Genomic DNA, 21604 nt, shown 5'->3' with positions numbered 1-21604 from the left:
GTTTTTATCCCTTTTTTAATCCCTTTTATTTTATTGTATTTTACTAATTTTATATTTATCTTAAACATGTATTTTAGTTTTTTCAATGTTTTCATGCTTTTATCTTGTATTGTTTTTGTATTATTGTCTCTTGGGTATTATTGTCTTTACCCTTGTTAAAGCACTTTGTAACTTGTTTTTGAAAAGTGCTCTACAAATAAAGATTATTATTATTATTATTATTAATAGTTGCATAACAAAAAAAGATTTTTAACCTGTTTCCAAAGTTGCGACTCTTATTCCTAACCTGTACAACACGAGAAAAATGTAAAAAATGTTTTTTGAATGAAAATCTTTTTTTTTTAAAACAGAAAGTATTACAACTAATAACAAAACTTTGTATTGCTGGCTCACAGCATATAAAGTGAGCAAGGACAGATGTCATTTCCAGCTACCATTTTGTATATCCTGTACATATATATTTATTAACGCTATTCAGCTATGTGATTCGTGCTTCCACAAAATAAAGTCAGTACAAGAGAACACAAAACATGGTGAACCCGCAAGAACCAATGAGCGTGGTGTACAAGGTGAGGCAATAGGCAAACAAAAAGACAAAACAAATACCTATGCCTTATCCCTACCACTGGACCAATCTCCTGAGAGCTGTCTGATAAAGAGTGAGAGTCATCATTCAAGTTGACATGGACTTATTCCAGAAAAGCAATTAAGGGGGACCAAATGTCCCTAAAATCATCAAGTCTGTCCTTCGTAATGTCGTAGTGACGTGTACCGCACAAATTCTTCAAATTTATTTGCTGTTACAAGGGCATGAGTCCCCTCAATGGACAGTGTCTCTGTGTGCCAAAAATGATCATTGTTGGCTCAAGTTGCATTGCAGTACCAGACACCCTTGAAAACATCCTTCTAGTAGCCAGCTTGTAGGACAGAAAATAAAATATCACATTGTTCTGACAGCCATCTGTGGTTTAATTTTGGTATAGAAGACCTGCGTAACACCTTTAATTCACAATCTCCAGCTACTTTTTTGTTTGAATTAGGAATTTTCGAACTAGGATTCATAATAAAAATGTGTTATCTTCATTGAACAATATTTATTCATCAGTTGGTTAGAAAAGTCTCTGAGGATTCTGGAAATACCTTCAGGAAAAAGGATGTAAGCATTGACAATAAGCTTCAGGGTTATTCAGAGGTCACTGGGTATTTATTTTTCACAAAAACAGAGGGTTCCCAAATGTAATGTTAATGCATGAGAGGTATAAACTGGGGCTAGTAGTTCTTTTTTCCTATCTGCAGTGATGGCTGGGCAGACCGAGTCGAGGTGGTGGAAGGATATGAACAAGAGGCTGTTGGCGGCCTCACTGTAAAGCTGCAGTCTGATGAGGTCTCCTCCTTCGATGAGTACTTCCTGAAGCTCAGGCTCAGCACCAACACCCGCAACCCTTGGTTCCCCGAGTTCTGGCAGTACAGGTTTCAGTGCCGCCTTCCCGGACATCCGCAAGAGAACATGAACTATGCACGAAACTGCTCAGGTAGCTATACATCCAATTATGATGTTGCTTGCAGTGTTTCTGGTTTACATTTTCATGCCGATGTGCACATCGGCTTGTCTTTTTAAACTGTTGTGACGTGTGCAATGCCCAGAGGACAATGCCAAAAGGCCCCTTAAACTGGAACACATTCTTTAATCATGAATTAGACTGCCAGAGGGTTGAATTCTCTCTAAGTCAGTCCAATAACATTTTTTTTCATATTGTTTATTTCTGTGACACTTGGCTTTACAGAGGATGATGATCTAGGTAAATTAAATCCTTTTCTTTTACAAAGGAACAGCTATCTTAAGCTCTTGGTTTCCTGAAACAATGCTCAACAAGCATGTTTTCAAAACATATTTTTACATACTGCTCATACATGTTTCTTTCAAAAATATATTTACAGAATATATATTTACGTTTTCAATCTGAATTTCATGGGTAATATTGATAATATTGTTGCTGCTGTTTTCCAGTATAAACATCCAGTATTTCCAAAATCATTTGATGAAATGAATTGTATTGATGAACGTAAATATAAAATAATGCATGCAGCTAATTTTGACTTTTCAGTTGACAGCTCTCAAGGTTCTTCAAGTGAATTTGTTTTATTCCAATGCAACCCACTTTTTGTTGTGTTAATCTTTTTTTCTTTGCAGTGTTTGCATATTACTTACATGAATAGAGCCTCTCTTCTGTATTATGCACATACCACAAGCTTTTATTCATTCCTACAAAGCATCATATTTTAATAGCAGTTATTAGAGTATTTACTTTTGCCTAAGTGGAGATAGAATTATTGTTTGCTGTCCTGTCACTTCTATTGTTTTTATTTTATATATATATTTTTATGTACTTTTTTGGTGTAGAACTCCAGGACGGTGAGTGAATCCCTCTGAATGGAACCATAATGCTCCTCACTTTGGGAATATACATAGAGGTTGACTGATATTAAGGTTTTATTACATGATGCGTGATGATCATTTAAGTATTCAGTCTACATTCTCAATAATGTTTTTTTTCTGGAAATGTACTATTAATCTCAGTTAACCTCTAATATATGAAGCTATTGGGATGTTTTTATTTGTTTTTTCTTACACTGCAGGGAGAGCCTTACAATTGAGTCTGATCTGCTCCCACTTTGTGCTCTCCCACCCTTTGTGGCCTTAAGACAGTCGCATAAAACAGCCCAATAACATATGAGTGAGATGATAACTGGCTGATCTGGCTTGAATTGCATGTAGCCACAGAAATAGTGAAGACATATTGCAACAGATAACACATATTTTCAGAACCATTGTATTGTAGTTTTATTCGTATTTAGACAGAGAAGGTTCAGTTGTCATGCAGCCAACTAATCCCGTGGTGCAGCAGTATGTCCTCTGCTTGCATGCAGACATCATTTCATCATGACTGAAGCTCACACCGCTCAGCGAGTGAGGCAAGCGTCAAAGCCAAGGAGCTGTTAAACTAGGTCATCACCAGCAGCTCCCATCGGACGCTCACCCAGCTGCTACTCCAACTGAATTTACTGTTTATGTGTTTGTGTGCCCAGGCAGTCAGTTTCCCAGCAGTCCTTTTTAACGATCATTACTTGATTTAACACAAGTGGTAAGAAACACACCAGCAAGGGATGATGCCCCTAAAGCTTGTCAGCCTCATGTATCGCACAGTTAAATGTTGTCGGGTGCAGTGTGTGAATCCTGTCTTGTCCTGTCAGAGAAAAGAAAAAATGTAGCAACTAACAATGTAAATGACAAATTATGTAACTAAAAAACAGGCATGGAGTGAATATCTCTGCCAAGCCTGCACAATCCTTTAAACAAGTCAGATGAATACGTAACAGAAAATGTTTAGATTTTTAATCTAAAGCTTTGTGATAGACTGATAGAATATGACTATACTGTCCACATAGGTAGAAAATTGTTTTTGGTCCATTTGGCAGTTTGTTAAAACATTAAAATACACACACACACACACCACTGACTGTCTGAATTGTATTCTATTGAAAGAAATTTAAGAAAATCACCTTAAGAAAACAAATGTATACATCTGCCTGATGTTTTTTACCTGACTCATAAGTAAAAAAAAAACCTAACTAAATAATGAGAAAATTATAAAAAATGTTCTAAAAATTAAGAAATCCAAAGCAAATAAAAAACACATTTAGTTATTCTGTAAACAAACAACAAACTAACCAACCTGAAAATTTTTATCTCCTATCATATCAAATTATTATTCCCTTATAATTTATAGAAGTACTGATAAAGAGTGTCTGGATAACATAAAGATCTGTGTTATTGAGTACCATTACTTTTTAAATCACTATTATAACATACCAGCTATGAAGACTGTAGAATCACACTTTTTTTGCTGACAGTGTAACAATAATCAAGCTTAATAATGGACAATGGCCACCTAATGTCATAAATTCCCTTCCAGGGGAAAAGTCAGTTACATTTTGGCAAGCTGTGTCCTTTTCCATCAGATATCAAATTATCAGTCCCACACGTTTAGGAAAATATTCAGGTGACAGATGTACAGATGAAGCGAACAAGAGCAGTGTTTCACATAATTTCCAGTCCTATTAGCAATAATAGACCATGTTTCACTTTTGTAGATTAAAATTCATAGGCTCTGATAATTTACTAGCACAGAGTGCTAGTGTGAAAACATGGTTTTGTAAGTATGCTCTAAATGTACATGTGTGAATTACTGTGAGAGACTACGTTGAAATTGTAATCACAAAGGGAAGGTATACAAAAATGTCATCTTTAACCCCAGGAGCTGCCAAACATGCTGCTCCACAGTTTTACCAAAATGAATTGAATGCATGGTATGGCTCTTTGTAATAACATTAAGTTGACATCTGACTTTAACACAAAGCAACTAAAAAACCTGCTTACTTTGCTTCTAGCTTGCATTACACTGAACTGATAGGGTGTGTTTGAACATCACATGCGTTTTTTTCCAAATATGAATACTTTGTCTCATTCACTCATCGTGCTTGTCTGAGGAAAAGCGACACGAAGAAAAGACAGCAGATCCAAATGCATGAGAATAGTTGGTTCACTTTTCTGCGTGAGGAGACACAATCTCAGTGGCACAGTATTTTCAACCAACCCTAATTGAATCCTGACTCATGAATGCAGAAATGGATAGTCTTGCCATGGTAACAAGGTTTCTTTGAAGCCATTTTCTGAGGCTTCCAGTTCTTTTAAAGCAGTCTCCCACAGAGGCAAATAGGCGTGTTGCTTGCTGCCTGTATTCAGAGAATAATTACAAGAATGCGTCTGTGAGCACCCTATCACTCCTTTGTAATATGTTACATACATGCTAGACACACCTGTAAACTACACATGAAAAAAGATTTTTACAGCATAACACATAACATGCTACTGCTTGCAGCAAAGAAGCTCCTCCTTAAGAATTTTCCGTAAAAAAAAACAATGGAGATGAAGATGAATTCTTACCGTTCTCATATGTGTGGGCAGGTTATGAAAGTCTGGAGGACAACTACGTTCAAGACAGCAAGATGGGCTTCGTCATCAATGCCATCTATGCCATGGCACACGGGCTGCATGACATGCACACTCACCTCTGCCCTGGTCATGTGGGACTCTGTGACAACATGAAGCCTGTTGATGGCAGCCACTTACTGGACTTTCTTCTCAAGACGTCCTTCACGGGTGTTTCTGGAGAGGACATATGGTTTGACGAGAATGGCGACTCACCTGGGAGGTAAAACACACTTTCCTTCCATTCTGCTAGAAATACTGTGCAGTCATTCTTTAAATTCTTTGGTTCATCAAAGGGTCACCAGATGAATCTGAGGGCCTGTGAAGGGCTCACATGTTGCTTTTTGTAAAACTTTGGATGATTTTACCTCTTTGGACCCAAAACAATCACTTAAATTAAACCATGTGAGAAGTTTAGATGGGAAATGTCTTTGGTGGAACTGCCAACAACTCATGGACATCTGAACCATATAGCAAGAAGCCCAAACTGCACAAATTAAAAGAAGTAAAAATCACAAAATCCCCTCTGACAATCCCCTCTGAAATGTAGTGGAGTAGAAGTATAATGTGTCATGAAATGGAAATACTAAAGTAACAAAATGTTACGAAATTAGCTTCTTTTTTCATCAGTGCATTTGTTTTGTGTGAAAATAACAATTAAAATAAATAAATTATGTTACATTACATTCATTTACCAGCTGCTTTTCTACAAAATTACTTAAAATAAACAAGCCAAATATTGATACACAACACCCCACATTTACAATACTGCATCCCAAATAACATTTCAAGGGCTAATGATTGTATTTACATTTCAGGAAACACTGAAACTCCTGTCAGCACATATGCACAAAGTTATTATAGGGAACAATAAGGGCTACATCTAAAATCATGTTTACAATATTAATATCTGTTTTTTAAATAATTAAGGTTGCTTTCAGTTGGTAATAATACATTTCCCTACTGTAATAAGGAAAGCAATTTTCTGGCCACTTCAATTAATCTTACAATAAAAACTCCAACTAATAATAATGCTAAAATTACAAAATTTGTTTGGGATATTCAGTGCAAATAACATTTAAAGACTGACTTTAAGTTAAAAAAATAATAATAAAAGTCCTCCATATACATAGAAATAGTTTCAGTTGCCTGTGTCCTGCACTTTAATCAGTGAGCGACTAAAATTGCATCTTCAGATGGTTTTTTTTTATTTTTTATTGCAAACCAGATAACAAGAGAGATGAAAGCCAGACACATCAGCACCTGGCAAAATAATCCCTGAGTCATTGGTATTGATCAAGAACCTGACAGGCCCCCAGGTTTTATGCAGTGGCAGTAAAACTCCTATTATTTCCCCTTTAAGAATTGATTCAGATTCGTTGAGAACTTTCTGAGTCGTGTCTTCCTCTACCATCCTATCCACCATCAGGTATGAGATTATGAACTTCCAGCATGTGGAGCCTGGTGTTTATGACTACATCAACATCGGCTCCTGGCATGAGGGCATACTCACTCTCGATGAAGAAATGATTCAGATGAACCGCAGTGACATGGTCCGCTCTGTCTGCAGTGAGCCCTGCTCCAAAGGAGAGATCAAGGTAAGGAGCGAATTATTTAGATACTATCCTGCTTAGGACATATTGTGACTCCACATGTTACCTCTGAACCACTGTGGAGTAGCTCTGTAGTTCAGTCTTTACACTGGATTCACTGTTCTTTAAATTTTAGCACTACACTTCTCTCTTTCCTCACTTTCACTTTTAAAAATAAATAGCTTAGTCACATTGTACATATTGATTAAGGCATTATAATGCACCTTTTTAAAAGGGTGTACAAGTCTTAACTAATGGCTTTATTGATGGTTAATAAGTCATTTACTCATTTAATGCTTTATAGATCCATCATAAGCCATTAATAAGAACACATTTTGGGTTGTCAGAAGGAACACATTGACTGATGTTTATCCTTTCTATTTGGCATAAAAATAAGTTATAAATGTTGTAAATCCATTAAAGAAATGCTCATGGCTTTCTCACTTTCTAATAAGCCTAGAATTATTTATACTATGATATTATACATGTTAATTGGTCTGTTATTAAGGGTTTTAATCATCACGTCTGCAGCTGTAAGTATTAATAAGTTTTTAATTCATGGATTTTGGTCCAGATCATCTGCAGCTCTTTTCTAGAAAGAGAAATGGTCAAGTAGTTTTCGCAACCTGGCAACACCAAGTTATTTTTAATGGTTTATAACTGATCTATAAGGCATTAGTAAGTATTTTATCAACCATAACAAAAGCCATTTGTTACAACTTATTTCCCCCCCTTATAAATTAGAAAGTTGTACCTGCATTTCCGCTGATAATTCTGTCAATATAATCTGTTATCTAACTGTAACTACACACATATTTTTTACATTACTTTTTACAAGATTAAAAGATGTCAATTATAAAAAAAGAAATCTCTCCTGAATTAGAAGATGCCTGTTGGTGAAACCTAACGCCAAATCTGATCATCTCCATATATTTGTCATAATTCGTTTCGCTTTCTACAGTATCTTTAGTTTTACTGTGTTAAAAACAAATATTTAAACATGTGTAGACAGTGGGGATGTCTTTTAAATGTAAACAAACTCAGGGTAGAGATAGGTACTTTTAAGAAAGTATTTTTACATATCTCTACATTTATTTTGTTAACCAGGTGATCAGGAAGGGAGAAGTGAGCTGCTGCTGGATCTGCACTGCCTGTAAGGACAATGAATACGTCCAGGATGAGTTCACATGCAAGGCCTGTGATCTGGGTTGGTGGCCTGACAATGAACTGGAAGGTAGGCTTGTACTCTATATTCTCCACTTACCTACTTCTGTAAACTCTCACCTGCTTCGAACACTGTACAGGAGCTGGCAGAGGATGTAACTGCTTTTCCTTTCGAGGAGTAGTCTGGCATTTTGGGAAACATGCTTATGTCCTTTCTCCCCCCAGAGAGTTAGATGAGAAGACTTAACACCTTCATATCTGTCCATTAAACGTAAAGTTACAACTAGCCACCATCCGGTTATCTTAGCTTAGTAGACTGGAAACAGGGAGAAGCAGCAAGCCTGGCTCGGTCCAAAGGTAACATAACCCCAATTAACACTTTATACTTGTCTGTGTAATCCGTACAAAAATCAAGTGTAAAAAAACAACAAATAGGGAGTTATTTGTCAGACAATTTGTTTGGCTGTGAGCAACAACTTCGTGGAGTTTCTGATGACAACAGGACTTGAAGAAGTCTGGGCCCAGCCAAGAAATAGTGTGGCACTTAATCTGAGGTAAAAAAAAAAAAAAAAGTAAAAATTTGTACAGATTAAGTTAGCTGTAACATGTTAATTGGTAGACTTTAGAGGGTCTATAAGACATATTTAACTGTTAGACAGACCCAGGCTAGCTGTTTCTTCCTGTAGCAATCCTACCTTTATGCTAAGCTAAGCCGATCAGCTCTTGGCTATAGATTGATTTCAATTTCCTCATCTAATTCTCAGCAAGAAAGTGAATAAAGACAAAATGTCTAACTGTTGCTTTAACTCACCAAAATTTCTCTGCAAAATTCACCCAAGACAATAATCCTCATGTGATTAGAACAGAAGATTTTGCTGTTCTGCAATTTTTACATTTACATTTAGATGAATTTAGGTTACTTCAGTGGCCACAGGCTGAGATCCTGTTGCATGATTGATGCTTTCAGTGATAAGAGGGGATTTTTTTGTGTTATTAGAGGCTGTGTAGAAAGTTAAGTTCCTCCAAGCTTTTACTCCCCTCCTCCTCCCACCTGTACTCTGTACAGTTTGTCCTGCTAAGATTTCTGCAGCGCTATTTCATAAACCTGTTCTGTCCTATTTTCATTGCTTTCCCATGACACCTGAGAGCCATTCATCATCTTCACCATTTTATCCGACAGCAGCCCTACTTCACTTACCACTCTTCTGGCCCACTTTCAAAGGCCCTCTGTGCTGTTCAAAGACAAGACACTTCCTTAATAGGATCATCGTGCCTCCATGCTGTTTTGTTTTTTGTTTTTCTTTACCACAAGACTTTTATGTACACACAGAAATGAGAAAATGTGGAGCCCAGGGATGACATAAAAATGATTATTGTCATTATACAGGAAATAAATAAAACCTAAATTAGATATTCAGAGTGAGTTCTCAACAAGAAGCAGAAGATCTTATTTGGATCCATGAAAAACTCATTGATTTACTTTGTCCTGCTGCATTGGCCCCCTCCTCTGCTGGCTGTGGCCCAGCCTGGCCATGGCTGAGTAGAAAGGAGTTTATTTATAGTTGAGCTAAAAACCTACTTTGAGACTTACTGTATTTTCTCAGGCTAAAATGTATTTGATTAATTTTGAATGTGTCCAAAGAATAACGCATAAAACAAACTGAAACGTTTCATTTAACTCTTCTCAGAATTACCTTTCATTTAGACAACCTTTCTCTTCACGAAGCTGATGCTGAAACGATGTTATTGCTGTGTATTTATATTGTCATGTTTTCCCCTGTTCAGGCTGTGAGCCAATCCCCCTGCGTTACCTGGAGTGGAGCAACCCAGAGTCCATTATCCAGGTGGTTTTCTCCTGCCTGGGCATCCTGGTCACATCATTTGTTGCCTTCATCTTTGTCTTATATCGTGACACACCTGTGGTCAAATCCTCCAGTCGGGAGCTCTGCTACATCATCCTCGCAGGGATCTTCCTGGGCTACATGTGTCCTTTCACCCTAATCGCCCGTCCCACCGTGGCCTCCTGCTACCTCCAGAGGCTGCTTGTTGGACTCTCAGCTGCCATGTGCTACTCTGCCCTGGTAACTAAAACCAACCGCATTGCCCGTATTCTGGCAGGCAGCAAGAAGAAGATCTGCACCAGGAAACCCAGGTTCATGAGTGCTTGGGCTCAAGTTGTAATTGCTTCCATCCTGATCAGCGTACAGCTCACCTTGGAGATTACCCTCATCATCATGGAGCCTCCTGAACCCATCAAATCCTACCCCAGCATCAGAGAAGTCTTCCTCATCTGCAACACCAGCAACGTGGGTGTTGTGGCTCCTCTGGGCTACAATGGTTTGCTTATCATGAGCTGCACTTACTATGCCTTCAAGACCCGCAACGTTCCTGCAAATTTCAACGAAGCCAAATACATTGCCTTCACCATGTACACCACATGTATCATCTGGCTGGCTTTTGTGCCCATCTACTTTGGCAGCAACTACAAGATCATCACCACATCCTTCTCTGTAAGCCTCAGTGTGACTGTAGCCTTGGGCTGTATGTTCACACCAAAGATGTACATCATCATTGCCAAACCAGAGCGAAACGTGCGCAGCGCATTCACCACCTCTGATGCTGTGCGCATGCACGTCGGCGATGGCAAAATTGCTTGCCGAAGCAACAGCCTGCTCAACATGTTCAAGAGAAAGAAAAACACTGGAAATGGCAGGTAGGTTCGTTAATTGAGTCTGAGTCCTACTCCTGAGGCACCTCAGGGATGCTGGTTTTACTGTAATTCCCTCTCAAGGGGAACCTGATGTCTTACTGTATTCACTTTCGTAGGGAACCTGTTAAAGTGTGACGGATATAGGTCAGTGCCCAATTCACACAGCCATTTTAACCTTTGAACTGATGGTAAAATTAAAACAAGCATCTCTGTGTGCTAAGGGATGACAAGTGGGATCACAAATACAGAATACAGGGTTTCTGCAGGGTTCACCAAATAAAATAACCTTTTTAACAACACAGAATTCACTTTTATGGCAGCTTTATGTGTCATAATAATATATGTCATACGGCCAAAGTATGAACGTATTATGGAAAACCAGTAGGGACAATATGGAATATAGAATTATTTATAATACATATGCTTTTTCTCTACTTTCCAGCAGTATATAACAATAATTCCCATGATATAATTAATTAAATTAATGTGACCTGGACCCAGATAAGTGGGATAAAATGGATTAACCAATGAAATATTATTAATTCATTTAAGTCTTTGCTAAAACTTGCAATAGATCTGATGATTTTGACTGAAACACCACAAAAAAATGATTGGACAGCCTCCTGTGTGCACAATCCACTGTAGCAACAATTGCAAATGAGTTCGTACATTTATACCTAACATTACTACCTGTGGCAGTCAAGGAGTCATTCAGGAATTTTAATTTTTAAAGCTTTTAATACCTTCTAAGGCCTTTTTTTTTTAGGAAACTGACTTCAATGTCTTTTTTAAAGATTTTTGAAGACCTGCAGACACCCTGGATTAAAACATTCAATATTATATATTTTTAGATTAATATTTTTTCTTTTTTAGACTCAGTGAAAATATTTCTACTTACATGAATCAGAGATGCTGTTTTTGTCTCCACTTTTCTGGGTTCCTGTCAAGTAACAGCCATCTTTATTTTGTTCATAGTTCTAATGGAAAGTCTGTGTCATGGTCTGAACCAGGTGCAAGACATCCTCCAAAAGGGGATCACATGTGGCACAGACTGTCAGTGCATGTGAAGAGACAGGAAGCAGGTACCAATCAGATGGCTGTCATCAAACCCTTAACTAATACCTACCAAAACAGAGCCCTGGAGTTCTCAGACCTCAGTACTAAAACCCTGTATAATGTGGCTGAGGAGGACGAGAGCGACCCTGTCAGATACAATCCCCCCGCCACTCCCCCCATGATGGCCCATGGGCAAATTCCTGGCTGTGGTCTGATAAAAGATGTGGACGACGAGGTGGAACTCTATACCCCAGAGCATCTGCAGACAAATAGCGTTATCTCCCAACACGTCATTATGGACCACCTTCAGGAGGAGATGGTGGTTGGTAAATTCAACAGTGACATCCCTGAGCTTAATGATATGATCAGCATGCCTGAGACCGTGAGTGGCGGCATGCCCGTATACCACCAGGCCCACCTCATCCAGCAGGACCCGGTCCTGCCTGTGTACCTCGACCCGTTCGATGAGGAGCCAACCTCCCCTTTAGAGGAGGAGGACGAGATGGAGAATGAGCAGTTTGGCCTTCTTCATGGCTACATGTACAACAACGCCCAGATTCATGATGAGGAGGACATAGTTGAGGTCAAATTAGCCATGGAGGACTCTCTGGCTCTGATGCCTCCCTCCCCTTTCAGAGATTGCGATGGTCCTCCAGTGAGCCCCTTCCCTAATTCGCCAGTGTCTGAGTCGATTTTGTGCAGTCCTCCAAATGTGACATATGCCTCTGTCATCCTCAGAGACTTCAAGCAAAGCTCCTCAACTCTGTGAGGGTGCACGCGAAATATTACCAGTTGTACAATATTTTAAAGTTCATGACTTGTGCTGTATATGATGATAAATAAGGAAAGTCATTCTGTGGACTGAAAGGTAATTTTTCACTCTGTAGTTGACAGCTTTTACATGATAAGGGTGAACAACAAGGCACCACATTTTGAAAATTATTTTAGATGTTGTCTACAATAGTGAAAGAATTTGCCTATTACAAACATATATTTATAAGCTAACATAAGCTTTTAGGATAAAATAGATTTTGTGATTATGAGACAAACAACTAAGATTGTCTATGTATGTATATTTATTACTATAAAAAGAGTTATTTCATAAATATAGGTGACATACCAAGCAGATTTTGAAGTTTGCTGATTTTAAACAAGGTAACGTAAAGGGATAGTGAGTGATTGTAATCCAGTACACTTTTTGTTAAATTCAGCTAATATTTCCTTACGCTTTGCCAGCTCTCAGTTTTGTGTGTGCTCTGAAACACAGCCATGGCTCTATAAATGGACAACAAAGAAAGTGGTGTGAACCTTGCCACCCAGCATTGTTCCAGCCAATCAGCAACAGGAGTGATGGGGGCAGAGGGAGGCAGTGGGAGAGAGAGTTCTATACACTGGCACATTTGAACGTGCTGGGCACAAGGCACTGTGAAGAGATGGACGAGAAACAGCCAAAGAGGAAAAGGTCTGAGTATAAACACTTAAAAGTGTATTTGTTTTCGGCTGATCAACAATCCTTCTGCAGAACCACTTATTCTCCCTTTAACGGTGAATATAGTTTGTATGTAATGCAAAACATCCAATTCGTCAACAATATTTTTAGAAAATATGTTGAGTGTTACACATTGTGTGTTTTGTGCTTTATCAGGAAAACAAAAGAAAGGTTGAAAGGAATAGTTGGAAAACACACTTATTTGCTTTTTTGAAGAGAGTTTGAGGAGATCGATTCCACTCTAACATCTGTCTGCTAAATACAAAGCTACAGCTAGCAGCCATTAGCTTAGCATAACAAAAAGACTAGTAAATGAAAACAGCTACCCCATAAATTGTAATTTTTACACTTTGGTTTTTGTGAAAGAGAGAAACAAACAAGATATATAACATGTTAATTTGTTATCTTAAGAGGAGTAGGCAGATTTTGTGACCGTTAGACAGAGCGAGGCTAGCCTGTTTCCAGTCTTTATGCTAAACTAGGCTAACCACTTACTGGCAATAGTGTCATATTTAGTGTACAGACATGAGAGTGATATCAATCTTCTTTTTTAACTTTTGGCAAGAAAGAGAATAAGCAGTGCATTTCCCAAAATGTCTTTAGGGTTGTTTTAAGGTGAGAGAGCAGAATAAAAATGTTCTCTATTTGAGGAAATTTATAAGGTGACGTGTCAACATGATTTTGTTGACAAGTAACACGTATCTGTGAATTTTTGATAGATACAGTACTGCCGCACTGACTGTATCACGAATGTAGCAGAAGACAAGTGCCACATTTTCATCAAGATTTTTATTTTATTTTGTACATTTATTCCATTTCTATGATCCTGAAATGCAAGTTAAACTAGTTTCAAATTTGTATCTTTTATAATTAGACATCTGATTTCACAATTGTATAGATTTATGTATAAGATAAATGACATACATACGTTTTGTGAATGTATGAATTGTGTATAATTTTTTGGTATTCTGATGATATCTATATGCATTACCATATTAGAAAAAAACTCATTAGCTGTGTATACTTCTATTGTGTGATTGGTTGTGTACTCCAATCAATCTTAAATATTAAGACTTTAGGAGCCTATCAAAACCGTATAATGTGATGAAGTGCTACTGTTACTGTTATACGTAATATTCTGAATAAGCTATTTGCAGCCTGATATATACACAGTATAAATTAAGTCTGTCATTTTAAACAAATATTTACTGTAGAGCATTTCAAAGGACACTTGTTTGATTGGAGTAAATTAAGTATTTTCTATGTTTTTGTCTCCTGTTTTTCGTGGTGAAACATTAGGTGTCTGTGTTTTTGATGTTCCCTTTTGCAATAACTGTTTTAAATCAAAGGTCAAAGATTTATGGCTTTGTTGTGAAGGAAGAAATTCAAAACAGGAACACTAAGAAGTAGTTGTAAAAGGGAATGAGTAGGGTTGAGGCATCTGCAGTAAATGTATATTAATTAAAATTGGTTGTATAGCAGACCTAATTTTGCCATGGTTTAGGAAAAATTATTATTTTACATGTTTCCTGTTGAGGCAACAGCAACATGGCAGGAAGTTCAGTGACATTATGTGCAGACAAGCTGTTTAAAGTTTTAGTCATTGGGGATCCAGGCGTTGGAAAAAGCAGCATTATCTTACGTTATCTTAATAAATGCTTTGATGAAAGATATAAAGCATCTATTGGAGTAGACTTTGCTCTAAAAACAATTGAATGGGATGCCAAGACAGTGGTAAGACTCCAGCTTTGGGATATTGCAGGTGAGTGTCAAGATTGTGAAGTCTCTGTTGTACTTGTCTGCCCTACAAAGCCAAAACGCAAAAATAACTGCCATCGTTTTTACCATATAAAATTAATTATGCCATATAAATGTGCAATAGTGAAAACGTGTGTAAAATCTGCTGTAACTACAAAACTAAACTAAAAACAAAACTACAGAAACTGCTTTAGCCGTAGCCCAATATGTGACCTGGGCACACAGGCTTCTTGCTGCAAACCATATGGTGGAAATACAATTGTTACTTTTTGCTTGTTATAGTATAGTGGTTTACATCTTCTGATGTATTTTCATAATTGCATTTGTTTTTACTGTCTGCCTGGAATGAGAACGATCAAGGGCTATGCAACACTGGAGTACTATCCAAAATAAATAGTAAAGAAAGTATCCATTCCAACAGGCTATGAATAAAGTGTTTTGTTTTTAAGGAAGGTTTTGATCATTTTTTAATTTAGTAGTAAGGGTCCTGCGGTATTAGATAAATATATCATGTTCTTTCACAAATATTTGTCTCGCTGTAACATGTACGATGGTGAAGTTTTTGGTTTAGAAGTAGTTTCTAATATGATATTCACAGTAGGAGTGCAGCTAAACTTGGTTACAGTGATTCCCTGGTTGCAAAAACACTGGCAGAGCTGATGTGGAAGTTGCCTGTGAGAGCTGACCAATCAGAGCAGACTGGACTTGTCAATAAGACAGGAGCTAATACAAAACAATCAGTTGAATAGAGGTGCTGCCACAATAGTGTATTTTAAAGCATATAAACCTTTTATAGTAGAACTCCCCACCACCAAAAAAAAGTAATAATATGAGACATTAAATGTAATGTATTATATTGATTTCAATGTAAATGTTAGTGTTGGAGTGATAAAGCATAAACACACACTTAGCATAACAGAGAAATATTGATTTCCTATGAACCAAGGACTGTAAATATTAAAAAAATGTTATTTGAAAAAAATACTTAAAATTAATTGGAAATCTGAAAGTAAAAATTTTGTTGGATTATATTTGCCAGTTGCATTATGTGAGGATTATCCAAAGGTACATTTTTAGGCAGGTACAGTAGGTGTAAAATTATTAGCCTATAAAAGCATACAATTAAGGCACTACAACCTTTCTAAATGTTGCGTCAATTGCCAAACCTTCACTGAAATTTTTAAATGTGTCTAAATGACCTTCACAAAAGTCCAGCAAGGGATTCAATCTACCAAAATTACCTTCAAACACACATAAATCATGCTGTGATTTGACTAGAACTGTTGAATATGTTCACAGTATGTTGGAGTGCTTTCAGTGCCTGGAAACTGCTTCAAGAACATTGCAGCCCTTTTACCCAGTATTTTCTCAGATCTAATTTTAATCCTGACCAGTGTCCATGGAAACATACTGTTTTATTTCAGAATATTATTGCTGTTAGTCTCTCAGTTATTACGTAACTCTGATTTGATATGATAATTCAAATCACACATGATAAACAAACAGTTTATCTGACTGTGTGTATCTGTTCCACCTTGAAATTCAAATCCAAAAACATCTTTACTCTTGGCTTCAGATTTGAGCGCTAGCTGTGGTAAAGCACAAGTTACACGTTTTTCTTTTTTCCCACAAGGCCAGGAGAGGTTTAAGAAGATGTCCAGAGTGTACTACAAGGGTGCTATGGGAGCATTAGTGGTCTTTGACATCACAAACAGCTCCACCTTGGAGGCTGCCTCAGAGTGGAAGCAGGACCTCGATAGCAAAGTCTGTCTCGACAATGGACGTCCGGTCCCTGCCATCCTGCTGGCCAACAAATGTGACATGACAGATAGGGACAGAGACTTGATGTCCTCTCTGGACAGCTTCTGTAAAGACAACAGCTTCATGGGTTGGTTTGAGACCTCTGCAAAGGTATGTGTTGTGTTTCAGTCATTATGGGACTGAGATATTAACCGAGGCAGGTCCTTAATGTACTCAGTCAAAATCTAAATTTAACATTCTATTTGAATTTGAATGAAATAAAAAAAATACAGAAAGTTATTATTTTTTTTAAATTAAGTGCAACTTTATAAGTCTGTTGTATGATATTTGGCATGGTTTCCTTTCATTCTTCTTAATGATTTAATGTGAGAATATGTTTCTTGAAAAGATTAAATACCACATTCTTTCTTTTACATATGAAAAGCTAAATTCATATGCATTAATACGCACACTTGCTCAAACTAATACCATCAGAGGTTCTGCTTCTACAGTCTTACTTGGTCTGGTATGATCATTAGTTTTTGACAGCTAATGTTAGCAAACTAGATATTTCCTTATGCCTGACATTAGTGAGTCACTTCTGAGAAACGTCATGGCCATTCTCTACCTCAACTAGTCTTACACTATATTTTAGCATTTTACTGCTGCCCTGAGAAAACTCTCTAAAATGTCAAGTTTTCATTAGCTGAGAAAAACAACACATGTTTTAATCTGTTGCAATTCATTTTGTAGATAAATCAATTGGTTTTTCATTGTTATTTTAGCCTCAAGAAGAAGGAGAATTTTCTAAGCCCATGAAGGAACACTTTATTTGAAGTATATATGAAAATTCTAAAATTACCAAATTTGGAGATTTATAGTTTTCAGTCAACAGAGACATTTTTGCTGTTGTCCCATATGTGTTACTTGTGACCACATTATCTACTGTATAGCAGTTACATATCCTCGCTGTAAAATGTGTAAGGAATTAATTATACATGCGTGAGGTCACACTATTGTTTGTCTATTTTGAAACAGGAAGCCAGTCAGCAAGAGAGTTTTTTGTGGGATCGGCTTGATAAAATTTTACTCTCTTGCCCTTTGTCTTTGGTAACTCAACCAATGATTGATTGAATTATTTAATTATTGATTTACTTGTTTGATGGTTTTTGCATTTGACAAATTTTATTTCACATTAATGAAGCTCCATTCTGCCTGAGTAAAGCCACCACTGGATCTTGTGTGTGTGACTTTAACTCTGCTGCTGTATAGCCTGCTCATAAAATGTGTTCAAATATTAACACGCAGGAACAAATTGCAGCCAAGGTATGAACACCGAGCCAAACACTTAACTCAACAGATGCATACACAATGTCCTAAATCATATTCCCCTTCACCATTTATAGGAGAACATAAATATTGATGAGGCAGGGGCCTTCCTTGTCAAACAAATGATGCTCTGTGACACCGGCCTGTTCGATGAAGAGCACCACTGGGACTGGATCAAAGTGAGTCAGGCTCCAGGAGAGAGTCAGAGCCAGTCATTGTGCTGCTGGAGACGACGGCTCTGAGGCAAAGAGCCAAACAACAGCAGCTACTGGTTAAACACTCTAACAAGACCTGTTTTTGATACCAGTTCATGAATCCACAGCCACCCTGTAGAAGCTACTTCAGAAAGCCTGCGTGCCTGAGTTACACATAGCTTTGTATTCATATTTCTGCCTTACCACGTTTCTCAATAATGTGTGGGCTGCCTCATAAACACCTCTGTGGAGATGCTAATTTCTCTGATAATCCACTGATACAGTCAGGCTAATAAAGAGATCAGCATGACACATATCTTGGTGGGAAAAGTCTGTGACACTCCCTGTGCAACCAAGACTAGATGGTGATTGACCTACTATAATGAGAGGCCAGAAATTGTAAAGCAGTCACAACCAGCCATTTTCTCAAACAGAAAGCAAGAGAGAGAGAGAGAGAAATTTCTTCCAACATATTTGTACATAAACTGTTGAATATTGCTTATTAAATGACAACCTATTCAATTCCAGAGTGTTACTTTTTTTTCTTTTTCTGTTATGCAACCCATGCATGTAATTATCGGTTAATCACTTCACAGTGAGATGAGCTAAGACCCATGCATAAGCATCGCAGCCTGGCTTGATATGGCCAATAGCAGAGAAAAGCTATCAGCATGACCTGATTTTGGTGGAGGAAGGAAATATGTGAAAATGCGCCACAGTGTTATATACACCGCTCAGAGAGGACTGTGTTACTGAGTGTGCTAAATGGAGGGAGCAGAGCACTTGGTATGCGTCTAATCATTGATAGACAACAAACATCAAAAAACATAATACTCTAATTTTTTTTCCTGTTATAGGAAGTCAACCATGACATGACTGCTTTGGAGATTAATGCATTTGCAAGTTCTAGATTTGTTGATGCAGAGAGACAAAGGGAAAGACATTCTCAGATGGAGCATCAGACACTTACAGCAATGACTTCTCACGCTGTTGTTTTTTTATTACTGGTGCATTAGTGTGCAAGTAGCATTTTAATTCTGTAGCTGCTCAAGGATGAGCTCATTTTGATTTCTTTATGTACTGTCACAATAATGCATGATATCTTATAAGATTATCACAGGCTTTGAATATGAGCAATCTTAATCTCCAAAATAACAAGGCTCTATACAGTAATATACTGTAGCTGCTGCAGTGGAGTACAAAAGCACAATATTTACCTCTGAATTGTAGTAAAGAGAACCATTCTCCACTTCTGCATTCTCCAATATATTGTATTCAGTTCAAGTCTTTGATACTGCCATGTTATAGTTTACTTTGACTTTTCCACAAGGGCCCTTTCCTTGCAAAGTACTTTTGATTTTTATTACATTGCTAAAATCCTAATTTTATACAGTGTGAATCAAATAAATATTGATTCTGAAATGTTTTTAATGCTCTTACTTGATTTACTTGATATATTATTAAGCCAAAGAGAGAGTTCACTGAAATGTTGTGTATTACACAGGTTATTTTTGCACACCAATCTGTCCTTTGCTGTCCTGCAGTTTTACTTTTCGGTGTCCTTGCTGTGCATCTAGGGAACTGTTCTACATCCTGCTGCCAGTTACCTATAGACGGTTTGCTTTTGTCCAAATTCAGGCTATATTCAGGTATTTCATGTACACGTTTTTTTTTTATATAAACTCGGAATAGTCTACGTGTAAAACCTCACACTGCTTTATTGTACCAGCATTTATAAACATTGCTGATCAAGTGAGTTGCAACATAAAAGCCAGGAAGGTAGTTTACCTCATGTGGCAATTGTGCCTGAGGGAAAGTGAGGGAAGAAGTAAAACACAACTGCTAATTATGGATATATGTCCCAGATACTAGAGACCTGAATTCAGGAGTCAAACAGGGATGCTGGCCCCAATACTTTTTCACATTGGACACAAAAGCTCAGACCTTTTAACTTGTTGTTTATAAATATGACAGTCTGAATAGGAGTCGCACTCTCTGTAACAGATCCCATAACTTGTGCATTATTGATATTGCCCTATTTTATCTGCCTTCCAGTGTGCATTTTCACTGGCAGCTTCGTTCATATATTCATGATTGCATGAAAATTTCAAGTTAGTCAAACTTGTGAACAGGTTGACGAAGAGTGAAGCAGTGGATGTATTCCTGCTGACTGTTTGACTGTTTTCTCTTATTGTGTCGTGAGTGACACGATTTATGAAGGCCTACGTTAATTAAGTATTGCCTGTCTGTGGAAAGCATAGATAAATACCAGATTGGCATTTCACTGCACATTCTGTATGTTAAACCAACTCATTCAAATGCCTGAGTCGCTCTCAAAATGGCAAATTTTGTGTGTGCAAAAATTCCAGAATGTAATTAACCTATAGTTATTAAAAACAGTACCATCAAGGCAACCCATCAGGGGCAGGAATTGCTGTCCATGGTGCTAAAATCTGTCCGTAAGAAGAGCCCTAAACCACAACAAAATTCTTTCAGATGCAGGATGGTAGAATGTTTGTAAACTATGCCATCTAGGGTAAAAAACATGCATGTGCAATGCAGTCGAGGAAAGACAACTGCAATCAACTGTGTAAGGCAGTGGTAAATATGGGAGGGGAGATGAACTAAGTTGAATGAACATGATTTGTGTAGGGAAATAAAAAGACTTTCCTAAGGCTATCGTACTGACATTAATCATTTGTTTTATTTCAACTGGGATCCTTTTTTATATGCTACTCCCCAATGTTGTTAACGACTGATAAGAATTCACTCTGTTTACAAGTGGTTAGGGTTGGGGGAATTACCTTTTTTTCCCTGACTTCTAATAGGGGGGCTCCAATCAAAGTATAAAATATTATATATATAATGTATTAACATGTAAGCAGCATTTTAACAATGGAGCTGATTGAGGTGGAGCTAACTGCTTTAGAAAAGTTTTGGTAGTGTCATATGGTATTGTATCCTAAGTAACAGCAGCTGTTAAATGTAGTGTGAAATTAGTAGAAGTATAGTATAGAATAAATTGGAAATACTGAAGTAAGTACAAGTACTTCAAAATTGTACTCATGTACAGATTTCTATAAGTAAATTTATACATAGTTACTTTTACCTCTGTTTACTGATCGGTTCTTACCAACAATGGTAGATTAAGTGCTCAAACATTATATGATGATATCAAAGGGAAACCTCAAGAATTTGAAAAAATTTGGCTTTTTTTTCAGAAACATTAAACAGAGGCAAAATATAATTAACCTAAATCCTGATATACCATAAACCTTATCAGAGCTATAGAATTTAAGAAATACTGAGGTCAGGAGGAGAGCCCCATCAATCCTAAAAAGGATTTTACTAGCTGCTAAAAAAACTTCTATCCACTTATTTCCTTATATTTGATTTATGTATATATATAAATATTTTTAGATATATGTATGTGTGTGTGTGTGTGTGTGTGTGTGTGTGTGTGTGTGTGTGTGTGTGTGTGGTATACGTCCACAATAAAGACAAAAAGTGAGGAAAACTGGA

The 21604-nt window shown here is 37.3% G+C and overlaps 2 protein-coding genes and 1 pseudogene across 2 annotated transcripts; all 3 read left to right on the top strand.

Moving 5' to 3' along the window:
• LOC119910802 overlaps positions 1-407 on the top strand; it is a 3420-nt pseudogene extending 3013 nt beyond the window's left edge.
• A 123-nt stretch (positions 408-530) lies between these two features.
• LOC119910801 (metabotropic glutamate receptor 1-like) lies at positions 531-14485 on the top strand. Its single transcript, XM_038729607.1, has 7 exons — positions 531-569; positions 1277-1532; positions 5027-5273; positions 6480-6648; positions 7750-7876; positions 9592-10519; positions 11492-14485. Exons 1-7 carry the CDS (start codon positions 531-533, stop codon positions 12339-12341), a joined length of 2616 nt encoding a protein of 871 aa, XP_038585535.1. The 3' UTR covers positions 12342-14485.
• Positions 14486-14587: 102 nt separating this feature from the next.
• LOC119910380 (ras-related protein Rab-32-like) lies at positions 14588-18409 on the top strand. Its single transcript, XM_038728978.1, has 3 exons — positions 14588-14823; positions 16453-16730; positions 17966-18409. The coding sequence occupies exons 1-3, from the start codon at positions 14610-14612 to the stop codon at positions 18128-18130; spliced, it is 657 nt and encodes a 218-aa protein (XP_038584906.1). The 5' UTR covers positions 14588-14609; the 3' UTR covers positions 18131-18409.
• The last annotated feature ends 3195 nt before the right edge of the window (positions 18410-21604 follow it).

Source organism: Micropterus salmoides, unplaced genomic scaffold (genome assembly GCF_014851395.1).
Source record: "Micropterus salmoides isolate LMB-PRFRI ecotype aquatic unplaced genomic scaffold, ASM1485139v1 Ms_hic_scaffold_19, whole genome shotgun sequence".
Taxonomy (NCBI): Eukaryota; Metazoa; Chordata; class Actinopteri; order Centrarchiformes; family Centrarchidae; genus Micropterus; species Micropterus salmoides.
This window is presented reverse-complemented; position numbering and strand designations above follow the sequence as displayed.

Excerpts from the sequence above, each read along its gene's own strand:
- LOC119910380 (XM_038728978.1), top strand. The coding sequence starts at position 14,610 with ATGGCAGGAAGTTCAGTGACATTATGTGCAGACAAGCTGTTTAAAGTT. Across the intron at positions 14,824-16,452 it reads CCAGCTTTGGGATATTGCAG|GCCAGGAGAGGTTTAAGAAG; the intron begins GTGAGTGTCAAG and ends TTTTCCCACAAG. Across the intron at positions 16,731-17,965 it reads GGTTTGAGACCTCTGCAAAG|GAGAACATAAATATTGATGA; the intron begins GTATGTGTTGTG and ends CACCATTTATAG.
- LOC119910801 (XM_038729607.1), top strand. The coding sequence starts at position 531 with ATGGTGAACCCGCAAGAACCAATGAGCGTGGTGTACAAG. Across the intron at positions 7,877-9,591 it reads GCCTGACAATGAACTGGAAG|GCTGTGAGCCAATCCCCCTG; the intron begins GTAGGCTTGTAC and ends TCCCCTGTTCAG. Across the intron at positions 10,520-11,491 it reads AAAAACACTGGAAATGGCAG|TTCTAATGGAAAGTCTGTGT; the intron begins GTAGGTTCGTTA and ends TTTTGTTCATAG.